At 41.2% G+C, this 27,990-nt stretch overlaps 1 protein-coding gene and 1 long non-coding RNA gene across 9 annotated transcripts in view; one reads left to right on the top strand and one right to left on the bottom strand.

Moving 5' to 3' along the window:
- LOC131835820 (uncharacterized) overlaps positions 1-9,846 on the top strand; it is a 35,766-nt gene extending 25,920 nt beyond the window's left edge. The window contains exons 2-3 of one of the 3 annotated variants that reach the window (XR_009355370.1): positions 7,041-7,334; positions 9,275-9,846. This is a non-coding gene — a long non-coding RNA (uncharacterized LOC131835820). Of the gene's footprint in view, positions 1-7,040 lie in introns of all 3 variants that reach the window. The other 2 variants (XR_009355371.1, XR_009355372.1) reach the window with 2 other exon arrangements.
- Positions 58-27,329, bottom strand: KIF23 (kinesin family member 23). Of its 6 annotated transcripts, XM_059180521.1 has the most exons (24): positions 27,126-27,328; positions 25,532-25,601; positions 24,291-24,419; positions 20,369-20,474; positions 19,625-19,761; positions 19,220-19,329; positions 18,664-18,834; positions 17,340-17,381; positions 16,508-16,620; positions 16,233-16,354; positions 14,878-14,980; positions 10,547-10,626; positions 10,342-10,461; positions 9,987-10,113; positions 9,482-9,640; positions 8,214-8,371; positions 7,361-7,534; positions 6,885-7,064; positions 6,289-6,600; positions 3,326-3,556; positions 2,370-2,452; positions 2,098-2,176; positions 1,392-1,462; positions 58-633 (listed from the first exon to the last, which is right to left on the bottom strand). In XM_059180521.1, exons 1-24 carry the CDS (start codon positions 27,134-27,136, stop codon positions 618-620), a joined length of 2,904 nt encoding a protein of 967 aa, XP_059036504.1. In that variant the 5' UTR covers positions 27,137-27,328; the 3' UTR covers positions 58-617. The 6 variants fall into 6 exon arrangements, with proteins under 6 accessions (XP_059036504.1, XP_059036506.1, XP_059036508.1 ...); XM_059180523.1 differs by lacking the exon at positions 3,326-3,556 and having other exon boundaries at positions 27,126-27,329; XM_059180525.1 differs by lacking the exon at positions 6,289-6,600.
- Between the last annotated feature and the right edge of the window lie 661 nt (positions 27,330-27,990).

Genomic DNA, 27,990 nt, shown 5'->3' with positions numbered 1-27,990 from the left:
CAATGTAAAGCATGACGCTAGGTGCTAGGAGTATGTGTTAAATGACTGTCACACAGCTTTGTATTTCTTAGTGTTTATTTCAGTTCTTTTTGCATCTCTAAAGGTCAGAAAGTAGAAATATACATACAAAATTCAGAACAAGTTCCTAAAATGGCTTTCGTATTGGCCCATTACTGACACCCTTATTTTGAAAGTTTGAATTGTCAAATATGTCTAAAGTGCATTCTTGCAAGCTATTCTGTAGCAGCATCTGTTTTGTTTATAAAACCTTAAGATGTATTCAGACAAGAGCAGGAAAAGTCACAAAAAAAGTGTGATTTACATACATTTTTCCTTAATCACCCAGGACAAAACACTTGTGTGAATTAGTTATTAAGTATACAAGAAATATACAAAACAACAGCATTATAAAAAAGTTCATATGGCAGGGCATAGAATAGAAACAATGTGCTGAAGCCTAGGTATCTTTGGGACCATAGGGGTAATCTCTGATCTGCACCAGTGTATGATGTATCTGAGGTCTGTGATACTCAACAAAGCTTCGAAGACTCCTGGCATGGCTTTGGAGAAATCACCAACACAAATGAAAATGCTCTTTTGTTACTGAGACTGTCAGGTCATGGTTTCTTGCGCCTAAAATATGAAAACCAGCATTCAGTATTGACTTTGCAATCAGTGACACATTCATAGCAATTGGATCTCCTAGAAAAGGCTTTACCAGAACTCGGGTTTTATTGTGGGAAAGGTCAATCCTGAGAAAGCAAGTAACAGTTATAAAATATGTGTATCCACTATTAAATTTAAAAAGCAGGATCCCTGCCTGCCTCCTACTGCAAAGACTTTGCAACTTGCCTAAGGAATATGTGTTAAAAATGGACACAAAGACTTGTATAGGTAAACATTTGACGGGGCGTTTTAATATGAAAAAACAATTGACCAGACTCTTGGGTACGTGCTTAATAGAAGGAAAAGTGAGATTCCTTCCCCTGCCATAAATTCCACCATTCCGTTTTATTTTAGTGAATATTTATCACTATAAGGAGACCTAGAGGCAAGTTCGGAGAAATGAATTACACGAAGAGCTGTCTTCCCTGACTAAAGCCTTCGGCCTCCCTCCCTACCGGTGATCTCAGTCCGCCTCTGAGAGCTTTAGGAGCACTAGCCAAGTATGAATAAGCCTGAGCAATCTTCCTTTACCTCCAGTTACTGCTCTTACCAAGCCTTCTGACATTCTCAGCCCCGCTGCTGCAGTCTGCTAGAGGGCCCAGCTGTTCCAAGGGGTAAAAAAAAACCACGTATGTCCTCTTAAAAGTGGATAGTAGGGAGACAGGGTGATAGTGGAAATACTGGAGGAGGGAGCACACACACAGGCCCGGTTAGTCGGGACTCACTTGGGTTGTGCATGATGCTGATATCCAGGCCCCAGCTGAGATCCTGCTCTCATCTCCACAGCCACAGAACACTGGTAAGAAAATTACAGAAGAGGCAAAGATCAGCTCCAGTCTCTACAGTCTGTAAATACAGTTGTGCTCAGATGGCTTCAACCACGGTGGAATCCCACTTTGGTTTCCAGTGCAGCACAAACACCTACTTTAAAATACCAGATATGTGCAGTTTGACATAGGCCATAAAGATGGTGAGCTGGAAGGGCCTCTAGAGATCATGCAGGTAATTTCCTTAAGAAGGTTAGTGGCCAGGACCAGAGCATGGCCTCCTAACACCACCTACCCTTCCCACGCTGGTTCTTTCTAGAAGAACCTCCCTTTAGGAGTAACAGTGAGTTAACAGTTCCACAGGGAACTTGTGCTTCAGTGAAGATCCCCACCAATGTGATGTGAATTGTTCTACAGTGATGCCTTCTGACTTGATTCTCAGGCCCTGTCTCTCTACACTGACCAGGGACCTTGAACCAGAGTTCTTGTACGAGCAGACCTAAACAAACCAGGAGAACCGTGGCAGGTTTGCGGAGAACAGGCCTACAGGCTGCACTGGCAATGTGAGATCTGCTTCCGAGAGCAGGAAAAACTGGAGCCAGGAGGGTTAAAATAGGTTGCCCCTAACTTTTATGAAGCAGACAGATTTAATTTTTACCCCTACCCTTGTTTCTACATCAGTCCATTCAGACTCTGTACCATCTGGTGGGGCAGGTGCTGCTGTGGAAGATCTTCGTTTTCGACTGCGGAAAAAGGGGAAACACAATGCAACAATTATTTTTGCATCTAAGAATAGGAAAAATACTAGAAATAGGACATCACTACATTCCTTCAGTTAATTAATGCTACATCTTATAGGAGGACATTGTGTTCTGCAAGCAGCAGCAGCTAAGAAATCTGTAGCCCTGTGAAGAGATGCATCTGATGATCACTCACCCAGTTGGCGATTCTTGTTTTAAAGTCTCGATATCTGTAAACTGAACAGATTGTCCACCGCCTCTTGTTTTATAAACATCACCCTGAAGTAGACAGGAAAGGTCAGCATTATACTTTGATATAACTGAATGATATACATGTATTTCCAGCTGAACTTAAAATTCTCCATGAAACAGTAAAGAAAGTCCTATTCACAAGTGCCTATTCAGACTGTGCTATGAAAGTACTTCAGAAATTATCTCCAGTAAATAAAAGAAGTCCAGTGCAATATAATCAGTAACATTCTTAAATTGCAAAAAATAGATATTTCTTTTCATTCAATCTATAATTTAAAAACAACACCAAGGATCAAGAACTCTACCAGAAATTTCTAAAATGTTCTAAGCCATTATACTTTCCTCTGGATATACCACCCCGCTTACTTTACAGTCTTATTTGTAACTCTGGTTATAATTAAGAAGCATCCTCTAAATTTTTTCTAGTTGGCTTTTACTTCCATGATTATTCACTGACTCTCTGATCAAAGGATAATTTTTCTAGAGGCTAGGGAAGGGAAAGGGATCAGGGTAGTTCAGTGATAAGAAATGTTGACAGGTCACATTTTAACGTGGGCTTTTTATCGGGAACTGACAAATGGTAGATCTTTCTTTGGGTTTACTTCTAAAGTAGTGGTTAAAACTAGCTCTACAAGGACGTAATAGATCTGGTGTTCCTCGAACAGAATCCCAGGGACCTGAGCCTCGTTCACTAGAGAACAGTTGATTTAGTCCAAGTTCAGCAGATTTACAGCCTCAGCAGTTCCTTTAGTTTTCTAATGAACAAACAAAAAGGTTGTATCAATACCCATTTATCTTTGTTGACACTGCCTGTGTGTCATCAGAGGAACAGAAGAGTAAGTGGTTTTTTGCAAAGTTGACTTTCTGTATGTTTTTTGTCCTGTGTCAATTTGTTTTTACCTTGATTAGTTTAGTTTCAATCTCCCCATCGGAGGCTAGTTCCTGGTGGGTCAGCATGTACTTCTCACACTTAGCTAGTGCCTTTTCATTTGCAACAGATACTGTGATGGCATGAGGGACATGTGGCTGCATGACTGTCTCAGTTTGCACGTTAGAGGCAGGCTTATGATCTACCCATCTGTCTCCTGCAGAGCGAGATCGTCTGTGGCGGAGACGAATTGGTGGTGCATTCTGATCAGGTTGAGAGAGGAATCAAGAAACAAGCATAACCCAGAATTAATTTAAGGGTATTATTAGAAGTGCAGCAGGTTTGGCTACATTAGTTGATAACAGTATCAAAACAAATGCACAAACCTTTTCAAAAGCTAAATATGTTATTCAGATAATTTAAATGTTCTCTTTGTATTTAACCACACAACCAACAAACATCTTTTAATACAGCTTGTCTAGTATACATTCTACCAGGGAGCTCCCCTTTCAACAAAACAATATAAGAAAAAGTTCTGGCTATGCTGCAAGCTTTCCCATGTAGGTGGTAATCAAGACAACTCATTTTACATTCTCTATCAAAACCATCATTTGTGCCTCTTATTGTAAGGTAACCTGTGAGGTCCACAGCTATGTTAAAAACTTCAAATGAGGTCAATAAAAACTCTAAACTTGCCACAGGCCTCTAAACAAAAGAGAAAACACTCCGTATACAAAGACAATAAATAAGTAAAAACTAATGGACTTTCTGGTACAAAATGCTAAAGAACATAAGGTATAATAAGAAACCTAGGTATAAAATGATTAAGAGACTATAAACCCAAAGAGACTACTTTGAGATCTTAAAATCTCAAGTAAAACTTAACAAGTTTAAACACAGTAATGGCTAAAACAACATTTTTTTTCTCCAATATTTCATAAAGATTCCAAGAACCAAACTAAAAATATAGTATCAAATCAGTCTGTATCAATCATACAGTTAAAAACTAGTTGCTTCCAGTCAACTATCATGTAAATCTGGGAAAGTTAAATTTAGAACATTCAGTCTAAGAAAAAGCATTTCACATACAGGACATAGTTCCAAAGACAACTCATTGGTTCAGATGTCTCCTATTTGTGTAACTGAAAGCAAATTAAACAGTCTGTCACATGCCAAATCCTTCCAACCTGGTCACGGACAAAGATCCTAACTTTAGGATGCCTGTCTAGAGAACTGAAGCATTTCCCCTATGTAATCACAAGCAACAGCTGCTGGTGCTAAGTCATTGCTACTATAGAACCTGGGCAATAGAGTTGGCCACAAAAGATGCCCACACTGCCAGCAACCCAGGAAATTCTCCCTTCTTAAAAAGTGATCTGATGTTGAACAAGAAAGTCAGGCTCTCATGACCTACCATTTAGCAAGGGTGATAGTTTTCCTGAACACATTTAGCAATAAATACATTATGAAACTGGCTTCAGAAAGATAATTGTTACAATCTGCTATCATTTACAGACTCAGAGATATTTTTATCTTCTTCACTGAAGTATAAATTCAGCCCACCTGACATAATTTTTGGCCAAAAAACTTGGATAAATAGATACTAGCCTAAACTTTGCTGCACTTCTAAAGAGATTTGATTTCAAGTGAGAAGTTGGATCGCTAGTAAATCCTTTTAAATATCTGAGAGCCGAATTAGTTAACCAAGCATAAGCAAGCCTTGAATAGTGTTCACTCTCTAAATTTTCATGAAAAATAAAGGGGATTTATTAGAGTTGATCAGAAAGACCAGTCACCATAATTTGCTCCCTAAAAAGGTTTCAAGCAAAATTTGCAAAGTAAAGAACGTAGACTTTAGAATCATCTGTTGTCTTGGTAAATACTTTGCAGTTCATCACTGTCCCTTAATAAGCAGAAGTGCAGGCCATCTAAATGAAACTTATCTGTACCCTAAATTATACAAGAAAACTAAAGCAAAATACTATTAATTTGTTAAAAGACAAATTCTAAAAGAGCTATAGTAAGATTTTACTAAATATAAATCCACATTAACTTGGTCCATTTATTTATAGCCAAAGGAAAAGCTTTTTACCTTAATCCTTTAAGAAGAAAATTTAAACATGAATTTCTTTAAACACCCTTGACTGAGGCCAAGCCCTTATAAATTGAGGTAAAGCTCTTGAGATTAAAAGCGATTTACTGGACATGCAAACCTTCAGTAGTTATAAAACAACAGGCCTGGAGTATTGCAAAACAGTCAATGTCATGAAAATCAAAAAAAGTTTGTGGCAGGGGGACTATTTTATATTAAAAGAGATTGAAGACAGAATAACCACATGCAGGGCATTCACTTTGTTAGGATCACAGATTAAAAACCGAGGTACTAATGTTAACTTTTTTAGATTTGATAAAGACTATTTATACAGGACAGTGTCCTTAGTAGGATTAAAAGTCACAAAGTGTAGGGACTTCCTTTCAGAAGTTCAAGGAAAAAATGACATATCTATATAAATGACAAGTAGTAAGTCTAGGTAGGGGGAAAGAAGGATACTGTACCATTCTTTCAACTTTTGAGTTTGAAACTATTCAAAAGTTTGAGAGAACAATTTAAATAAAAAGTTCAGAAGCAGCAAAAAAAAACTGAGGAAGGAAAACAAAAAAATGGAAAATGTGCTCTGAGACACAGTTCGCTGATTTTCTGGCTGCCCACCAGCTTATGCAAATGAAAAGCCCAGATTACTCTGGGGCACACCCCATTGACTTGTGTTCACTGGCGATCCCGATGTGGCCAGGTGTTATGACTTTTTCAGATGAAGAGCTAGGCCTCAATCTCAGGGTGATTGTCAAAGTAAATAACAGAAAAATTAGCCCTTGTTTATATTTGGAGCTCGCCCATCTTTCCATTGAACTTTCTGAATGAATCAAGTCACAAAACCCCCCAGCAAACCCGCGATTGGCTACGGCCACCAGGCTTTAGGATAACACCGGCACTGACCCTGCAGCATTGGTCCTCTTCTAGCTCTACCTCATTTCTGAATGTGGGAACCACCTCCCTGCCTTCCGTCCAGTACATCCCTCGCCTTCTGTCTGACACGACACAAGTTTTACTTTGTCCTGGCTCCTGCTGCCTACGCCTTGCAATAGAGGTGACATGGACAGGTGTGTTGTACGGAGGAATTTTCTGCTCCCATTCCGAAATACAGGAAGCTACAGAAATGCTGCTGCAAGAATTAGAGCGCCTATGTAGCTGTGGCTGGCTCAGGAGCTGCTGGCCGGTGGGAAGCTGAGCAATATAGTTACTAGAAAGCTAAAAAAATGGAAGAGAAATTAATGAGCAAGACTGAAACACCGAGAGAAACAATTCACTGCTTTTCTATCATTTTAGCCTATGTTAGAATCATTTTTACTGAGTTACTCCATGTTTTATTCTGAATTTGCAATAAATTTATTTATGCTAAATTTAGAAATATTTACATAGAGAAGTTAGAGAAATACAATAATATAAAACAACAAATGGAGCATCCTAGAAAGTTACCTAATCTGAACACATTTTCTCTAGTGCAAGTGACTACCCCACCACGAAAAACTTACAGGAACTGGTGATGGAGAGACGGCTCTTTGAGTGACTTTTTCCCGGTCCCGCTCCCGGGAGGGTCTCTCTGGCTTTTCAGCTTTGGGTTCAGTAACAATAGCCTTCAGTTGTTTCAGTTTTTCATCTTTGACCCAGAGTTTATTTTGCATCTCTAGCTGCTTGGCTGCCACCCTGCGCTCCTAGGTTAGAGGAGGGACATGCGTCTAATTCAGTCACACCAACAGAGCATCCTAGACCACCCAGCCACTCCACTTCGTTTCCTAAGAATGGCAGCCCTCCCAGAGTCCAGCGCACCTCGTCTTGCCAGCTCACTGGTCAGCCGTTTTAAGGGCAGAGAAAGGAGACAGAATAGACTGAATGGTGGCTCCTGCTGCCACTGCCACCGAAACCCTAAGCCTGGGAACATGGATTCGGAACACCTTCGGAACACCTCCGCCACCGTCCCGGAGGTAAGCACCACAGGAGTGACACTCACGCATTCTTTCTCCCACTTCATGGTTGTTTCTGTCACCATGCCTTGTAGCCTGGCTTCCAGTCTGCGCTTGTCAGAAAACTGCCGCTGAAGTTTCTGGTTCTGAGTCTCGAGTTCCTGTTGCAAAGTACGCTTGTCTTCCTCATAGATTGTAGTTGTCTTCTCCAGAATCTCAATCTGGGAAGGCAGACCATTCTATTCAGGAACCGGCCTGTAAGCACCGCATGCAGCTGTGAACTGACTGCTCTGGCGGTTTGCTCACGCAGGCATAGTTGTGGAAAGAAAAATCATGGAGAAAGCAGTTCCATCTTCTACGTTATCTGAATTCCAACCTCCATGCCTAGAAGTGAGAACTTCTAAACAAGGGCCTCACAGAAAAAGACAAAGCTTTAACTGATTTCAGGTGAAAATTATTTTCCCCTAAAATTCGCCTGAATTTTGTTTTTTAGGCTGTTTTCAGAAGAGAGAACACTGTATTGGTTGCAATAAGCTTCTGTCTAGAAGGAATGGATACCCTTTAAAGGATCTAGAGAGAACAAACCTATTGTCCTAAGTCAAAAATCAAGCATTAACCAGAGCTAAACTTATGAAAGCCCTCTAGAAACTCACTTATTTGGTCCAAGAACATTCTCTCCAACAGCTAAAGTCTAACTCAGAAAATTAAAGAGTACATTACCCCTCTAAAGCTCTTTGCTCACATCCCCTCTATTCTGGGGCGAGGTGCAGATTAGTAGGGAGCCAGGCACTGCCTCTCCCCCAGTAAGCAGTGGTGAAAGGCCCAGAGGGCGAGCAGCTAGGTCAGAGAGCAGTGCTAACCAGCCAGCACGCACATCCACTAAATCATGCCCAAACAAACCTTATACTCTAAAGTTTTGTTTTTCTTCTCCAGTCGTTCTATTTCCAATTTCTGTCCTGAGATAACCTTTTCTTTTTCATTTAGTTTTCCTTGAATGTAGTTTTCTTTATTTACAACAGCACTGTCGAACTCTTGCAACAACGCTTTAAATGTCATAGCTGAAACAAAAGCATGCAGGCCACGTTTACTCCCAATTCCAAAATAACCAGTGAAATCAACTTTTATTAACCAGTATGTAGCTATTCAGCAAATCATGACAGCCTGGAGCAGAAAACAAGTCAAGAAGGAAATCAAGAGTTTGGTTTCTAAATCTATGAGAGATATTCCTAGAAAAGCTGGTTTTGACTGGAAAACATAGAGTCTTTCATTGGGCACTACAGCATTGCCTTGTCAACCCTTACAGGTAAGTAATTTGGTTCAAAACAACTACAAAAACAGAAACAACATTAGATTTAGGATCAGCTGGATCCAACCTGAAATCCCTGCAACACCAACTACGAGTTATGTGACTTAGTTTTTCTGAGCACATTTCTTTTTTTTTTTTTCTCCCAATTTATTTACTTGACAGGCAGAGATCACAAGCAGGCAGAGAGGGGGGAAGAAGGCTCCCTGTGGAGCAGAGAGCCTGACACGGGTGATCCCAGGACTCTGGGATCATGACCTGAGCCAAAGGCAAAGGCTTTAACCCACTGAACCACCCAGGCGCCCCATATTTCTTCCTTTCAAAACAGGAATACAGATTCCACTTACCTCACACGTTTCCTCTAAAGATGCAAATGAATTAATGATAATAAAAATCAAAGACCTACTCACTGAGCATTTGTAAGTACCAGGCTGTTCACTGTTTTACATGATTCTCACATATTCTCTCACTGCTACAACACCCTCTAAGGTAAGAACAGTTAAAATCCTCATTTTGCAGCTAGGGAGACCAAGAAATGGAAAAGGAAGTCATTTGCCCAAAGATATTATTAAAATGTAATATTTATGAAGTGCCTTGCAAGTAACTAGTAGGAACTAAAAGCAACATAGCTATTATTCCTTTGTGTCTTTTTCTGTAGATTTAAAAAAGAGAGAGAATACACACCTACTGGTTACTTCTGTTTTACAAGCTGTGGGAAAGTTCCTGGTCAGTCTAATTTAACAATGCCTTCAGCACTACAAAGTGCAGAAACAGATGACCCTTCCTTAAGATCTGGCCACCAAAGAACTCAAATTTCTTACAGTTTCTGGAGTTGAAATGATCGCAGACCGCTTTTGGCCCTTACATTGTTTGTGAAACTCATCAATCATCATCTGCCGTAGGTGATGTCGCTTCTCTAATGCCTCAATCAGCCTGGGAAGAGTCTGCTCATCGTTGATATCCAAAAGTTCACAGGACGGCAGAGGTGGAAAACTCTGTAAAACCACTTCTGTAACCAGTGGTTCTGCGTTGAATTATAAAAAAATATATTATAAAAAACACGAAGTTACACAGGAGAGAAAGCTTATCTAAACAAGTTGAACACCTGTGATTAGAACCCGCAGTCCAGTGTGCTTTCTTGAGTTGTCACAATCATACTTCCTTAAAAATGAGTTATAAAAAAGAAAAAGTGGGGAAAATCAGTTATAATATGTAACAAAAGAAAACTCATTTATACTTTGGGTCTTTTTTCTTTTCTTTGCACTTGGTTCTTTAGAGAAAGGGAAGTCAGTAGTTCTCTACTGTGAAATCAACCTTAAGGAGAGAGACTGAGAGACATCAGCATGTACATGATGTGACACACATCATACCATCTCCAACTGGACCTCCTCGAGCCTGGTTTCTGTATCTCCTTCCAGGTGTCAAACCACATATTGCCTTGTCCACTGGTCTTGCCACTTCAACTTCTTGAGTCACTTCTGCAAATCTCATGACTTGCTAAGATACAAAACACATCGGAGGGGGTTTTTGGTTTTATAAATCAGCATATTCAAGTCCTTCAGAAATTACTCAATGAAACAATAATAAATTGATCATTAGTTCACTTCTGTAACTAATGGTTCTGTATCAGTTTTAAAAATATTTAAAATATCATTTTTCACATCCAAATAGTTGTTTTCTCCATAGAAACGCAGAGACTTTATAAGATAAATAGATCAAAATTACCAAGCTCTCTTCATAATCTTCAGCCTTTGGATTCACACACACGATCATGCGTACTTTACCTTCGCCATCAAAGTAGTTCTTGAACAGATGGGTTAACTTTGAATCTCGGTATGGAACCATCTGTAAATACATTCAAGCCCAAATATATAAGGCACAAGAACGCACACAAACAAAGCTCTGCAAATGATGATCAGCTGTCACTTACTTTGTTAGTTCCGTACATTTGGTTCTCTCTCAGGACTTCCATACACGTTCTTAGCGTCATTAACGACTGATTAATGTTACCTGACAGGAAAATATAGACAGAAGACATCTGAAAATAATACAGTAGCTACAATGTGGTCTGTCTGCCTATAAAATCCCCACTTCATAGAATTACTATATGGAAATTACAACTAATGGGTTTTAATGGCCTGATCTAAGGAGTTGTCCCCACATGGCCTTGCTGTATTTCTGGAGTATTTTAATAGCAGTGTTTCAGGAGGGGATTAACACCATCCTTCAAGGATTCTATCAAAAAGACTGTCCATGAAGTGCAACATTATTTACTTCATGGCCCATAAAGTTTCTTCTAAATCTTAAATTCTGTGAAAGAGTATATTAAATGCAGCTGTTATTTAATATCCTCACATTAAAATATTATCTCAAAAGCATTCAGGCTTCATCAGCACTGAAGTCCCACCCCACCCCTGCCCCAGGTACCCAGAGGTGCTCCTGTCTCCAACAGTCATGTGTGTTAGGACCAACTCTGTCCCCTCCACATCCAAACAAGGATTTCAGTTTTTGGTTTTGGGTTTTTTTTTTTTTTTTTTTTAAAGATTTTAGTATATCTGGGACGCCTGGGTGGCTCAGTGGGTTAAGCCTTTGCCTTCGGCTCAGGTCCTGCTCTCAGGGTCCTGGGATCGAGCCCCATATTGGGCTCTCTGCTCAGCAGGGAGCCTGCTTCCTCCTCTCTTTTTTACCTACTTGTGATCTCTCTGTCAAATAAATAAATAAATTATAATTTAAAAAAAAAGATTTTAGTATATCTAAGTAATCTCTACACCCAATGTGGGGCTCAAACTCACAACCCTGAGGTCTAGAGTCACATGCTCTACTGAGCCAGCCAGGTGCCCCCAAATAAGGATTACTAAGGTGACACAACTGTTACTTCTGACCACTCCTGTTTGGATTTCTGAGTCAAGCAAGTCTGACTGATTCATCAAGCCTCCAGTGAAGCAGGAGAGCTCACTTGCAGAGACCCCCAAATACATCAGCTAACTCTCATTCTTGGTCACCTCTCAAAACACAGAGCTCATCTGAGCCTCCAAAATGTCCTATGATGCAGGATTATTTTTCCTTGACCCCAACTCCAATGTCCTTTCTGTTTCCACTGTGCTCTCTGGAGACCAAATTCCTGTTACTAGACTTCCCTACGTCCTTACACTCTCACAGAGAGCTCTACCGATCTCTAATTACCATTTCTTAACCTGAGGTCCATATTGTCCATGGGTACATTTCAGGAAGTCTGTATACTTGGATGGGAAATAAATTATACCTTTAGTTTTTCCAGACTTCTGAAATAGCACGTCCTTTCAATTATGAATGTAGGCCAAAACGTAATATTAGTGGTATTTGTGATTTTTGCCAGCACAGATCATAGGTAATTTTATAGCACCTTACACTTTATTGCAGATCAAGATATTTATATTCATCACTACTTTGAAATTACATAGTTATAAGACTTACTGATACATCTTTAATTAAGGCATTGATAAAGAAACATGTAAATTATTATAATGACAAGTGCCTTAAGAATACTTTTAGTGGGGGGCTTCCAGGTGGTTCAGTCAGTTAGCTATCAGACTGATTTATTTATTTTAGAGAGAGCCCAGCTTGGGTGAGGGGCAAAGAAAGAGGGAGAGAATCTTAAGCAGACTCCCTGCTCAGTGTGGACCCCTGACGTGAGACTCGATCTCAGGACCAGGAGATCATGACCTGAGCTGAAACCAAGAGTCAACACTCAAGCAACTGAGCCACCTAGGCACCCCAGGCATTCACCTCTTGATAGCAGCTCAGGTCTTGATCTTAGGGTTGAGTTCAAGCCCTGCCTTGGGCTCCATGCTGGGCATGAAGCTTATTTTAAAAAGGGAAGGGGTGGGTTGTACCTGGGTGGCTCAGTCAGTTAAGCATCTGCCTTCAGCTCAGGTCATGATCTCTGGGTCCTAGGATAGAGCCTCACATCAGGTTCCCTGCTCAGTGGAAGTCTGCTTCGACCTCTCCCTCTGCCCCTCCCTCATAAAAACTTCTAAAAAACATTTCCATCTAAGCAGTGAACTTTGTAATCCTCCATATTTTATGGCATTTACTCAGGGATATTCTGTGAAGTATCCATGGGCTTTACCCTGCAGCCGATGTGCAAAGCCCCACAGGATTATCCTCTGTCAGAAGGATAGTGCTTCCCCCTGCAGCCCAAGCAAAAGTTGCTTGTTTTCTGAAACCTGACATTTATAAGGATGGTGAGCAGAGGAGGCCAGCAACATTCTCCTAGTCCCTTGCTGCTGCCCTTCCATGTTCCCCCACCTCGCCTGCCCCTGGGTCATTCTAGTGTCTGTGAGGACTGCTCTAACATGCTGCCAGAGGACTCCCACTCCCTCAACTCCAGTCAGTCTTTCTTCACCATGGTTGCTGCACAGCTATGCCCACACCCCGAACCTTTATCACTCAGAACTGCACCTCCTCTAGAATTCTGTGTCCCAGCCACGGTCTCCTCTTCTTCCCATGCTCATGCCCTCGTTTTTATCTCAGCTGTTCCCCATCCATATCAACACTGCTAGTCCTTTCTGGTTTTCTCCTGAAGCATCAGAACCCTCAAGTTTCTACTTTCTTCCACTGAGATAAGCCTTCTTCCCATCAAGGTGAATCCTTCCTCTTGTGATCTGGAGCCCAGATTCTCTATCTTAAATACACATATATAGTGTGGAGGTTTTTTGTCATCTCACGTGACTACCACCTTCTTTCTCCTTCCCAGGCTCTTTTGATCAGTCACCTTAAGCATCTGTTCCTCAAGGCTCTGCCTCAGCCTGTTCCCATGTGTCCTCTATGAATAATCTCATCTCCCCTGCTGTTTCCATAATATTGGCAACACCTAAACCTATATGCCTCCAGTCAAATCTCTCTCCTTCCAAATTCGTGTACATCCAGTCACTAGGCAGTTCCCCTGGACTAAGCTGAACACATCCAACACAGACTCTTCAATGGCCCACACCTGCACCTCAGACTGCTTTCTCCTCAGCTCCGATCCTGGACCTGCCCTCCCCCTCTTGCTTCCTCTCCACATGGCAGGTCGACTTCCCAACCAGCTCTCCCTTTTCTCCCACCCTTGCCTCCAGGGCACATGATTGCTCCTCCCACCTACTGCAAAAGGCTCCCAGCTGCTTTTCCTATCTCTAGACCTGCCTCAGTACCTTAATTCCTTATATGGGAAAACATTCTTTCTGAAAGACTAATTCTTCATTTCCTTTCAAAGGAGGCTGCATAATAGTAGAAAGACAAAAGCGTTGAAAATCCAGCCAACCTGGGTTTAAAATCAGGCTCAAGTCTTGGGAAGATTACCTAACCTCTCCCAACCCATTTCCTCATCTGAAAATGGGTATGACACAATCCTGAAAGGACAGAATCAAGAAATCAAGCCCATGCATAGTAAATACTGTGATACACACTAGTCCTTTAATAACTGGCAACCACCATTATTCCTTTAGAACAAAAATTCAGACTTTTTAATATGATAGACAAGAGTCCTCATGGCCTTGCCTTGCCACCTCAGTTGTCATGGGTCACCAACCTATACCCTCCCACTTCAGTGACCTGGACCCTGCCATATTCTCTCAGTTTACAAGTGGCTGTCTCCTCTGTCAAGTATGACTTTAACCCTGTCTTCCATATAGCTCACTCAAATGAAGTATCAACTACATGAATTTCCCCCTAAACTTTCCCTCACATGCACCCCAAGACTAAATGAATGTTCAAATACTGGCACACAGTACATACTCCATACATGCTATTAGGTAAACCATAACACGAACAGCTATACTAACGAAAGATTAAAACAAACAAACAAACAAAAAAACCCCACAGATTTTCTTCCAATTTGCTTTTGTGTTCAAAGATTTTTCCCACTTCCAGAAGCCAATTTTCACCAGTATGAATGTTGGAATACCTATTAAATCACTTAATTTTAAGGATCTGGTGCTTTACTGGCAATAGATACAATATGAATATAACTTGCTTTATATTTATTTTAATCACTTACCCCCGTTCTTCAAGCAGCCAGTGTATTATAACATATAGAATATACATATTATATGTTATATATATAACATATGTAACACATTGATACCAAAACAACATTACTAAAGAAACAGCAATGAACTTAGCCTCCAAATTATCAAAATTTAAGACAATTATGCTTAAACTACCTATCAATAAGCAGATGACAGACTGGCATTGCAAGTTTTTGGAAGTTGTAGCAATAAACCAGTACTATGCTGTGCTCACCAGCTTCACGTAATCTGTTCCCTTCTGCTTTTGTCCGGTTCGTTCTTTCACTTCCAGCAAGATCTACCAGGGACAACTGGCTTATAGTGATTTGTTCCTTTTCCTGAAGAGAAGATCGTAATTCTAATAACATGAGGTACAACTGGTTTACAGTGTTCTTCAAATATATTCCAATCAACAAATTATTAAGTCTTATAAACATCACATTTGCACAGTACAAAACAGTAGGGCTAGATGATACAGGTTTTGGTGGAAGAGTCTGCTAAGAGCATAAGCTTAGTTATATTCATAGTAGTCTCGATGATTTACCTGTTGTCTGGTCTTCTACATTATACTCTAAGCCCCATGAAAGCAAGGATCGATGTTCTCTAGCAACCTGCACAGTGCCTCAGCACAGGATCTCAATCCATGTCTGCTAAGTAGTGATTCTAGAATAGGCCTATCCTAAATTCTTCTATAACAGATACTTAACAATTTTATAATTGTGAAAAATTTCATAATACTCTAATTGTATAAAAAATGAAGAGGTACATAACTGATTTGTAATATTAGATGTGTTCAAAGGACATGAAGTATATATGGAGGCTTGACTTAAAAGGGTTTTCTAGCTAGTATGCGTACCTACTCTATAAGTCAGGCACTGGCCTAAGAATTCTACATGCTTTGTCTGCTTTAATCCTCACAGAGGATTATCAAGAGTTTATAACAGGTCAGACAGCCAGCAAATTAATAGGACTCAGAATTCGAATCCCGGTGGTCTCAGTATGCTGCCGTACCATCTCCTCGTGCCATGTGGAAATCTTCATGATGAGGTTCAAATGGAATTACACTTTAATAGCTCAAAGCTATTAAATTATTCCTATTCAGGCTCAAATGCTTTTACTAATTGATGTAAGCCCTGTAGTGTGACAGGCCTAGCAGTAAAGGATGATCAGCTGATGGGAGGCCTACTGGCCTATCAGCTGCAAGAAGAACAATTTAGAATTGTCATCTCCTAAACTGTATCTACCCTGGAAAGTTAACCGCTGACATTTTAAAGCCATTAACTGAATTCCCACGTACAAAATGAGTCTTCAGAGATAAAATAATGACCCATACATACTCATTTTATCTCCTCTATTAAAGAGATTTATAAAGATTTATAAACCCTTTTCACAGCACAATTCCATGTTCTCAGATTCAACAGCCAGCTTCCCAAAACTACACTCTTTAATGGAACAATTTTTAAATATCATCATCCACATTTAATAATTCTAGAATGTCTTCACTGCAGTCAAGCTTCCCTGATTTAACTCTAGTTCTAAAAACTAAGGGTTCAGTTAAAACAAGAAAAACTCCACACAGTACAAGTTTACCTGTAAGACATTGTCTCCATCTGCATCCAGGGGAGCCTGAACTAATTTAATATTGAACACGCTATGGGAACGGCTGGACTCACGATTCAAATGTGTGTTGGCAATACGTCTCTTTTTCTGGCCTGTGATGACAGAGACATCATTGATCAAACCTGAACTCAGTCATTACAGTATACATGCTTTCTACTAAATAGTACTGCCAACAAATTATAGTAGCAACTCTTGGGATTTTATGTATTGTTTCAGATTTTCCTAACTTTAGCTTGGTTTCTAACCTCTCCAGAAAACTTCAAAAGCCTCCTCGGTAGATTTCACTTCTACTTCTGTACATCCTGCAACATACATGTTATGGTTCTTATCTTCACGAAGCAGTTTAGACTGTGGCGGTCTGTGAGAAAGAAAAAGACATCAGTCTCCTAAATAATGAAATCCTAATATCTCAGCTTAAAGACTAGGACTAAACTGTCGGGCCACAGACATCGAATCTTACAATGGGAATAGGCCTAGGCAAGAGCTCCAAAAAAACCCCAGGGAACTTGGGTAAGCATAAGGGTACACAGTCAGGGTTAGTTACGTAACAGGGTCACAGGAACCTATGTTGCTCTAGAAGCTTTGCTCTAATTTGTTCTAATAAAGCACACAAAACACTTACGAAACAAGTAGAGAACAAAACAGTATTATGTATAGCAACATCATCACATGCACAGGTTAAGCAACAAAGTCTAGCATTACCCTAATTTTAAAAATTCAACAGAGAGCTGGTTCTCACATCAGAGTCCACAAAAGACAAATTCAGAAAGAGTTTGGTATATACCAGGAGTGGCAATCTTTTCAAAGTGGCTGGTCAAGTGTTGATCTGCACAGTAGGATAAGAATGGAAAGGGTGCCACTTGTTCAGCCTGTCTTGTGAGCAGTGGGGTTGGAAATGTGTGCCGGCCACCATCACTCAGTACAGGACAGATTCCCCAAGCAGCAGGCAGGGGCTCAGAGGTAGCAGCCCGCCTGGTGCCAATGAAAAACCACCTACATGCAAACATGCCACAGATGCCAACTGCTAGTATAACTGCACCCTTTCTCCTTAAGAAAAGAGTCAACGTCATCACATACACAAAATCTGTGTTCCTCATGGGCGTGCTGCAACTGTTCCACCTACCAAAGGAATAAGGTGAAAGTTACTGTTTCTACAGCAGCCAGGCTCAGTCCACAGTAGTGACAGTCACAGTGAGTCAGTGGTTAAAAACCCTCTACTTATAGTATTTCTTCATCGTACTTAAAAAGACTTTAAAAAAATAGTTAAAAACCACCCTAAGCAATTAAATCTGAATTCAATGCCAAATATGCACCCCATGAGTTCATTCAAGGAGTTACCAGAAAGGTTACAAGGCATGCAAGGCACATTTATCAGTCTTCCTTTTGTAAAACTAAAACCAAGATGGACTTCTTTGAAAATAATCTCTTTTAGAACCAAACAGAAACGTGGCACATGCGCAAAAAAGTGAAATGGGTTGGTAGCAACGAATGACATCACAAAAGTTGAGGAAAATGAGTACACACAACAGACACTCTGAAACAAATGGGAAAGGAAGTAATCTATAAATTGCTTAATGTAATTTATTAAACCTGTTCTCAGTCTAATGGTTTTCTAAATATCCAGCGGTTTCTCCAATAATGTTCAGTTAATCTTCATATTATTTATGTTCTGAGAGGCCCTAACAAAGACAGCATTGAAGATAAGCATTTGGCTTAAGAACAAAACCATCAACTCAAGAACAAGATTCTAATACTACATGAGACTCCAGAGTCCGCTCTGGCCAAACACGGATTGTGAGGCCAGGCTGTTCTTCAGTCTGAGCCAGCCAAGACCCAAGGAAATCTAAGGAGTTGTCTTTTAACTCTGGTGGAATGATGTTACAGATGTCACTTCACATTAATCAGTGATGAAAGATCTGTAGCAGTTGTACAGACAACAGCTTTGCACTCCACTCTGTGGAGATCACCAACCACAGACGGTTAACGTGGCTACAAACTCCCAACACAAAGCGTTAGGTTCTTGAAAGGTAACCCCAGGGACCCACATGCATAGGACACTTCCTTACGCAATTACAGTGTTTCTCAAAATACAGCCCCAAGGCCAAGAGTTCTCAAAAGTAATGTCTAAGATGAGGATTCAGGACTCTCTTCTCCTTAGATGCCTTAACCCACTGGTTCCCTAATACAGCTGTATATCTGGTTAAGAATAAAACTATGCATTGAACACCAACTGCATGATATATTATGCACATTAATATGTGCATGAAATATATGCACATTATATTTCATTGGGAAAACAAAAGCATTATCACCATTTATCACTGAGAAAACTAAGGCTCCCTGAGGTAAAGTGGCTTCCCCAAGGTTAAGCAGCTGACATGGGACTCTCTTCGCTACTTACTTAGGCTTTATGGGATCAAACGGCACCTCTTCCAATAGATCGTAAATGTAATTATTATATATTTCAATATAAGAGACAAATACACCATAGACACTATCTTCATCAACCTCTTCTGCTTTGCAGAATTCTTGTACATTTATCATATCTGCAAACTCTGGGTCTACTTGTCGTCTGAAAAAAGAAAAAAAGCCAAAAAGTCTGTTCTTACAGAGTCAGCATCAGAAGTAAATGATCCCAAGGGGAAACTAAAGATTTACATTAAATGACCTGTCACTGCAAGCAATCTATTCCTACTCGTGGTCAGCCAACAGTACCTGTCGTGTCCTCACTCTCCCACCCAAAGTGGCACCTTCTCTAAATAGTATTTCAAGGACTTTGTGCTCAAAACCAAACAGAACTGAACAAATAAATTTAATGAAGAACATTCCTCAACTTTGATCTCACTACAGTCAACTGTCAGACCAACTCCCCTTCGTGTTAGTCATTCCCTGTGCCTGAGAAAGCCACCAGGCAGGGTTCCCCTTAGGCTAGTGTCACACTCAATGTAACTACTTACTTGCTAGAGGGAGTCTTTGGATTAGGTATGGCTTCTCTTTTCTGCCGTTCTAACAAGGCATCAACTTCACACTGTATATCCATGCTATTCCTGTCATTAGATTTAAAAACCTGAAGTGGAGATAAAAATCAGACCATGATTTTTTAACAATTTAATTTAAATAGTTTTTTTAAACATATTTAAGACCTAAGAAACATTTTTATTACTTTTAAGACATACTGAAGACATAAGAATATTTATGACATAAGACATATTTAAGACATAAGAAACATTTACTACTTAAGGTTTCAAAATGTATCCACTGTATTAGTTTTCCTTTAACACTACTGTAACCATAGGTCTCTTGGTCCCTATGCCCTCAAGTGAAATAGTCACAGCTCAAAAAAAAAAAAAAATTACACTTACATATCGTTTAGCTTGAAATGACCCTATACTGTTAAAGATCATGTCCAAACAACGAGGAAGCAGACCTCCTTCCCCTGGAGAACCAGTCATCGTGTGAGTTTTTCCGCTTCCTGTCACACCATATGTGAAAAGGAGACCTACAATGAAGCAAGTCACATGGAGTTATATGTTGAAAGTCACACTGGGTTATATCTTAAAAGTCCTCCACTTTTAGTATTTCTTCATTGTATTAAGAAACACTTAAAATTAACCAGCTCAAAAAGCAGTCTCTAGGGGCACCTGGGTGACTCAGTTGGTAAAGCTTCCAAGTTTTGATCTCAGGGTGGTGAGTCCAAGCCCCTCGCTTGAACTTGAACTTCACCATGCCCACAGTGGAACCTACTTAAATAAAAATAAAATATATTTTTTAAAGATTTTATTTATTTATTTGACAGAGATCACAAGTAGGCAGAGAGGCAGGCAGAGAGAGGGGGGGGGGGGAACAGGCTCCCTGCTGAGCAGAGAGCCCGATATTGGGCTCAATCCCAGAACCCTGAGATCATGACCTGAACCGAAGGCAGAGGTTTAACCTACTGAGCCACCCAGGGGCCCCCAAAATAAAATATTTTAAAAAGCAGGTTTTATACCACCCTAACAGATTAAATCTGAATTCAAGGCCAAACATAACCAAATATATTAAGTATCAAAACAGTTTGTCAGAGGGGGACAAAAAAGAAAATGTAACAAAAGCTCCAATAATCGTACCATTTTTGCCATGAATGAGGTCCTCTACCAAGGGGTTAGCCACAACATCAAAGAGTTCCTTCTGGGTGGTATGAATGCCAAATACTTGTTTAAATGAATATTGAGTCTGTGAAGAAGGAAAAAATAAAAAGCATATGAATGGAGTTTCACTCTAAGCTAGAAATACATCTGTTTAAATGTATTCAGATGTTTCTTAGTGAACATTTAAGATCTAGACACCCCCCCCAAAATTAAGTCTTTAAACTTGGAACCCTTAAAGTCATAACATAACTCAAGTTATACCCCTTATACAGAGAAAGTAGAAGTCTTAAGTCCACTAATGCTTCACAGACCAAGGATGATTTTGGACAACAAAGATCAAAATCATCATGACTCAGTCACAGACTTGTGAAAATCATCAAGCATTACTCCATACACTAATTTACCACTTGCTCTTTTAAAAGGCCATAGCAGCATAAAATCAAGTGATTTGGTGTACCATCTTAAAATCAGGAATGAATTATAAATATAATCTCATCTGAGTTTTTCTATGAAATAAATTGTGACCTTTAAAACAATCAGTACTTCAATTATCTATATCATTATTATAACACTATATTACCAAAAATATTACCAAACTCCTACTTGGAAAATTTGATTGGGGACTGAGGTATATATGAACATATTTTCATGTAAACTAAATTGTCCTATTTGTCCAGAGGCTGGAGTTCTATTATTTCTATTTTTGTGGGGTTTTTTTAGTTTTTCTGTTTTGCAGACACTGCAATGATTTCTGTAACCTTTCTGAATTTCGCAGTTTTTATTTCACGAATGTCAGCACTAAGTTGTTACGTAAGCATTCACTAGAATTTATTATTATGGATTCTAGCCTTTGTCAAGCAGTACCCTCTTTCCTGTTTTATACCCTTGTCCTTAAATTCAACCTGTACAGATATCACTATCATGACGCTTGTATTTTTAAAATTAGCAGTTTTGTCCCCCCAAAACGGGACATGTATAGATTAGTACTCAAACATACACTAATACAACATGTGCCAACCACTGCCTTAGCCTAGCAGTGGATCATTTCACTCTTACCTTTGATTACATACTATTAATTATTATACTCATTTTATAACTTGTTAAAGATCACACACCGACTTGAGCTAGGGTAACTCTTACTTCATGGAAGGTATTATCCCAACCGTATAAACCAGCTGTAGAGTTCATAAGAAGATTGAAGAATCTTAGGGTGGAAAGGATTCACATAAAATAGTGCTGACAGATCAGTCAGATGACCTCCAAGTTCTTGTGACAAATCCCTCCTTACCTGTAAAGAAAACCAAGGCCCAGAGGAGGAACTTCCCTAATCCTCCGGTGCAGACTGGTATCCCAGCCATTTCCAGGCCAGCAGTGTCTTCTGTGACAAGGCAGTGAGAACTGCTAATCCCCACCAAGCTTTCTGTCTACTTATACATAGGAGATTAATCTAATAGAGAAATGAAGTTCTTCACAGTAAGGCAGTTCTCAATTATTTGACATCTTTGAAGGCCCACTCCTCCATGAAGCTTTCCCAGACTATGCATTCATGCTTCATCCATATTCATTGAAAGGGGAACAGGACAGATAAGGTACATCTCCCCCTAAAGCTTACATTATAGCAGGGGAAAGAGACAATACAAAAATCTCTTGATGTGCTAAGTCCTATCAAGGAAGCACAGAAAGGGCAGATCAGGACAGAAGCAGGGAAGGGTGCCACTTCTGTTAAGGTAGTCTGGACAATCTCTCTGAGGAGGTGACGTTTAAGCTGAAATCCACAGATGAGAAGCCTTCTGTGCTAAGAGCCAGGAGGAAGAAAAGTCCACGCCAGGGGAACCGCCCTGAAGCAGGATCCAGGCTTATCCAAGGAACTCAAAGGACTGGATGGCAACAGATGACCATGGACAAATAGACAAATTAAGCAGGATTCTGCCCGTTTAAAGACTTTATGCCTTGAAAATTTTTAAACGGGAGAAAGGTCAGATCAGATTTACACTTTAAAGATCTCTCTGGGATGCCTGGGTGGCTCAGTGGGTTAAAGCCTCTACCTTTGGCTCAGGTCATGATCCCAGGGTCCTGGGATCGAGCCCCGCATCGGGCTCTCTGCTCAGGAGGGAGCCTGCTTCCTCTGCTCTCTCTGCCTGCCTCTCTGCCTACTTGTGATCTCTGTCAAATAAATAAATAAAATCTTAAAAAATCTCTCTGGTGGCTCTGTGGAAAATGGAGAATAAGATTCAGAGTGGAAGCAAGCAGTCCAGTTAGATTTCAAGTATGGTCAACAAACCAGTGCCCCTCTGAGAACTGTTTGTTTCCTGTCTAGGAAGAGAGAATTAGAGAAATCAGGAGAAAGTTTAGAAACTTGTGTAGCCATTTGACATGGCTGCCGCATCCCAGTATACCATCACTAGGCTCATCTCACTGAACAAATTATCAGATCACTTCTCTGTGGTCTAATTCAGATGGCAAAGCTGCAACATGAAATTATGGTCACAATGCACTGAAAATTTTAAAAAGCTGTTCTTTACTACAGATCATTTGAGAAACTCTAGTCTTGATAATTAATAGCAAGGCTAAGATGGGTGGGGGCAGTAGAAATAGAAACAAAAGGACAGTTTCATGTTGGAGCAGAACTGATAGAATGTACTGAATGGCAGACAAGCAGGGACACATGGTGCTACCATTTATTGAGAAGACAAGGGAGGAAATGATTTAGGGGGGGGAAAGAATCAAGAGTTCTTTTGGGCATGTAGAATTTGAGATGCCTATATGACATCCAGTGGATGTTCAGGTTTAGAAGTTAGTAAAGGGTTAGGCTGACAAAAAAAAAACCAACAAACCCAGAATTATCATATAACCAACATTCAAAGCCATAGGAAAGTGTAGAGAAGAGAGCCCTGGGTACAGCCCACCCAGTACTGAGAAGTTGGAAGACGAAGAGGAGCCCACAAAGGGTGGCCTGTGAGAACCAAGAACATGAAGACTTGGACAGGAAATAGGAGAGGGCTTCAGGAAGGACGGTCCTGCTGAGAAACAGATTATGAGGACAAGAGATGCCCATCCAATCTGAGCAGTCCAGAGGCCACTGGTAGGCTTCTGACAAGCTCAAAAGAGCAGAGTGCACAAGAGTGAAAGGCTGCGTGAAAGTAGAGACAAGAGCCTGAATCATTGTTTCCTCCTGCATTCCCATAGTCCATCTCTTTCAGCACAGCGGTCTGTCTTCCATCTGTGCCCCCAACTCAGCTGTAAAGGCAAAGATTGTGCCTTACTCATTTTTTAAAATCTTCTGCCCTGAAGCTTTTGTGTAATGTTTGTTGAACTGAACTGAACTCACTTTGCTCAAGATTTTAATAAAAATAACACTTCCAGGGCACCTGGGTGGCTCAGTGGGTTAAAGCCTCTGCCTTCAGCTCAGGTCATAATCCCAGGGTCCTGGGATGGAGCCCCACGTCGGGCTCTCTGCTCAGCAGGGAGCCTGCTTCCTCCTCTCTCTGCCTGCCTCTCTGCCTACTTGTGATCTCTGCCAAATAAATTTTTTAAATCTTCAAATAAATAAATATAAAGATAACACTTCAAATATACAATGCCTACTGCTATTTTAATCTGCACATTAAATTGTATCTATGTGTATGTGTCTGTGTGTATAGCCACCCAGCACAATCATTCATTAAATAATTCCTAATCTAAAATAAATAATCTAGGATAAGAAATTAATTCATAAAAGCAATCCTCTAAACTCAAGTATACCAAATGTAGACCTAGTCACACTTTATATATGGTGGTTATAGGGAAGTAAACAAGTTTTTCAAAAAAGTGGAAACATCAATTGTGTTATATGTAAAAAATATTAAAGCCCTTCAGGAGAGAACATTTCAAGTAAAAACAGCTTGGTTCCAGTGGGAATTACCTCCTTATAGTCTCCATTTCGGTTGAGTCTGTAACCCTCAGGAGTATGAAGCTGAACAGTTGTGTTATTGATCACTTCTATGCAGCACTCTTGATCAGGAAGGCTCAGTGGGCGCACCCTACAGTACACCTGAAATTACAGGAATGGACTTCCAGAACACAGGTTGACAGCTCTTCATTTAAGCTTCCCATTCATTCATCCATCCAACACTTGGTCTCTCAACATAAGAGATTTATATGAACTTAGTGCTATGAAAACCAAAACTTGCTACCAGAAAGTGTCAGATATAAACAGATATAACAGTTACAAGGGACTTTAAATACACATACAATTAAAACAAATTTGGATAACAAAGCATCAAATCACACAGGTTCTCTTCACTATTATACTGGCACCAACTGAATAAAGCCATATACAACCACTAATACAAAAATCTCTAAAACTAACAGCATCATAAAATGAGAATTATTTGAAAAGGTGTCAGAATTCTTTGAAATTCGATGTCAAATAAAATTTGGCAGCTTAACACTTGTATTAAATAAATATAACATATACATATATACCAATAAGAATATACAAATATACAAATAAATAACCACAACATCCAAAAGATGGCTTCTTAATCAGAGAAAGGGTTAAGGAAAAACTGTTCAGCTGTATGTGCAAAGTATCTAGTTCCCTTAACTTAGAACAAGAGACACATTCCAGTGCTTGTGGAGAGAAAAATATCCCAGAGCAAACCAACCTTCTTTAATTTGCCATCTGCCTCTAAAAGCAAGTTCCTAAGCCTGAAACTCATGAAATACACGCAATTATGATTAGTTACTGGACTGAATTAAACTGTTCTACACCGGCATCTTTATGAACTGTGTCATCAGTTACTGTTTAACAGCCCTGAAGTTGGGAGAGGATGCTCATCCAAGCAGAAAGTTTTCTGCCTTCTGAGAAAGCAGGAAGAATTCTCCCGGACAGGTGAAGAATATTTTTCATTATCTAACTTTACAGATTATAATTAGTTACAGGAGTTATACAGTTGACAACCAAAGACTTCATTTTACTGGACTAATGAATCCCACATAGAAACAAAATTTTAAAGCTGGAACCAGCCTTACCTAAATTTTTCACTAAATGTTCTCTGACTATGCTTCTACATCTCCATCCCTTCCAAAGTATACACAGAAGACAGAAAAGAACTGAAGAACACACACACACACACACACAAATTTAAAGGGAGACCTTACCCCAACTGGGTCTTTAAGACTTGTTTGGGATCCTTTCTTCACTAGAAGTTTCCTGGGTGTCTTAGTCCTCCTGGTCATAGGTTAAAAAACATTAAGTTCAAAATAACATATAATAACCTCACCTATAATTCATAAAGAGACAACCTTCCTAGGATTTATAAAAGTCTCCCTTAGCAGTTCTAAAACATTACACCCCAAATAACATAATATGCCGCATTAGAACAAAGTTTGCAGCACACAATGCAAAAGTGAGCAAGACTGGGTTCAGGAGATGGTTTCAGTACTAGATAATAGTTCTATATTTATTTAAAATAGCTTGCATTTTTTCTAGAAGGACTATACAGAAAGTGAAGCACTAGAAGTTTGAAAAATTTACAGATAATTGACCACTCATCTTGAAAGCACTTATATATGCGCGCAAACACACACACTGCTCCAACAGCCATTGCCAAGGTGGACTGACAAGGATTAACTTCACCAAATGATAAAAAAGCAGGTGGGGAAAATCTCACTTGATTCTTTCATCAAGATCTGTCTATGCTTTTAAGGAACAATTGTTTATTGAGTTCTCCGAGTTTATCATCCTTTGTCCCCAAACAAAATTTAGTCTCCAACCTGCAATTTCTTGCTCTCTTGGAATCAAAAGAAAAAGATATTTTGACTTCACCAATTTCACCAAAGCCTGCGGCTTACCTCCAAGGCAACCCCTACATTTATCTATAGTGCAGATCAACATTTAACAATAAAATTAAGTGTAATTATTGGCATGGACTTAAATTATTAAAATATTTTCACAACACGGCCCGAAATGAAACAAGCAAATTAGTGTTTTCAGTACAAAATATCATGGTGGGTTTCCTTAAGCTAAAATACATATATTTGTTTTGTTTTGTTTTAAGATAAAAGATTTTGACTTTGGCCCCTTCAGAAAACCAGCTGCCTTTGGCAAAGTATTGTTTTACGCAGGAGCCGTCCGGACCCAGTGCAGCGCGGTCGCCGGGTTTGGGGCGGGAATGCGGGCTTGAGCGCTCGGGGACGGGCCGGGACTGTCAGCCGGCCCGGACCCCCGCCCCAGTACCAGATCTCGGCCTCCAGGACGCGGGGCGGGGCTCGGAAAAGCACCCCGCGCTCGCTGGGGACTAGGGCCCTCCAGGGCGGAGGCCGCCCGGCGCCCGCAGCACCAGGGCACAGCCCACGGGGCGACCCCCCCTCCCGCACCACCCGCGGCAGAGTGCAACCTGGAAACGCCGGTGGTCGGGCGGGAAAGGGCCACTTAATTAAGGGCTGGCGGCGAAGGCGTCGGAGCCAGGCGGGTGGAACCCGGGCTGACCGCAGCCCACCAAGCCCCAGGCTCCCCGTTACCCCCGACGTGGGCCGGCCTCTTCTGCCCTCTGGAGGCCTGGGGCGGGACGCCGGACTCCGGCGTGAGGGGAGGTGGGAACGTGGAGGACGCGTCGCGGACCGGTCCCCTCCAGTCGGGCTCCCCTCAGCGGCCCACGCAGGGGTTCCCTCTTTGGGGGCCGCGGCCTGGACAGCACGGGACTCGGTGCCGACCGAGGAGAGGCCGGCCCCCGCCCCGCGGCCCCGTACTCACGCTGGCTTCATGGCAGCGGGCTCCGTGCTCCCGGGACGCGCGCGCGGGGCGTCGGGCTCGATCCGGCGGGCTGGTGAGGGTGGCGGGCCACAGGGACGCGCCGCGGGAAGTAGTACTCGGCGACTGAGGCGCGGCGCTCCAGAAAGCCGGCAAACTTCGCGGCGAGCCCAGGTGAGCTCGCGCCCGGCGCATTTTAAACGGGCCAATCAGCGCCCGCCCGCGGGAAAAAGGGCGGGGCCTCAGAGGAAGTGACGGCTCTGCCGGAAACGGGGCTGGTCTCCTAGGCGACCGCCTGCAACGCGCAGTGTCCAGGATGCCGGGTTGCAGGGCTGGAACAGGGACCTCAGACGTAATAAAATCCAACCCCTTCCACTTTCCCAGGAGGAAGCTGAGGGTTTCTTTTCCTACAGCACAAGAAGGCCAATGGAAGGACAAGTCCAGGGTCGACTCCGAGGTCAAAGGTGTCCCCGGACGGGAGTGTCCTGTTCTTGTCCTGTGCCCCGCATCTCTCCCTCCCTCCTTGGCTTCCACATCACCACATCATATTGGATTACGTTCTCTCCTTCACCTTTCCTGGGTCCTCCCTCTCAGGTTCCTCCAGCTCTTTCGTACATATACACTGCGTTATGAAATTCTTAACAATGTTTGATCCTAGGGGCTGTTCAAAAGAAAACCACAGGCCCAAAATGGAGTCCCTCATGCTAGGTCACCAAACCGGGCCCTGCTCTCTAACCTAACCTAGATGCAGTTTCTTTCTCCCCCCAAAACGTGGTCCGAACCGGTCAGTCAGGAACTTTCCCGGCTCAGCGTGGGTGACGTCATCTCCATCTCCCCTCTCCCCCTGTCGCCCCCCCCCACCCAAAGT

Source organism: Mustela lutreola, chromosome 7 (assembly GCF_030435805.1).
Source record: "Mustela lutreola isolate mMusLut2 chromosome 7, mMusLut2.pri, whole genome shotgun sequence".
NCBI lineage: Eukaryota > Metazoa > Chordata > Mammalia > Carnivora > Mustelidae > Mustela > Mustela lutreola.
This window is presented reverse-complemented; position numbering and strand designations above follow the sequence as displayed.

Excerpts from the sequence above, each read along its gene's own strand:
- KIF23 (XM_059180521.1), bottom strand. Across the intron at positions 24,420-25,531 it reads GTCTTAAAGACCCAGTTGGG|GTGTACTGTAGGGTGCGCCC; the intron begins GTAAGGTCTCCC and ends CTGTAATTTCAG. Across the intron at positions 16,621-17,339 it reads ATGAGGAACACAGATTTTGT|ACCGCCACAGTCTAAACTGC; the intron begins GTATGTGATGAC and ends TCTTTCTCACAG.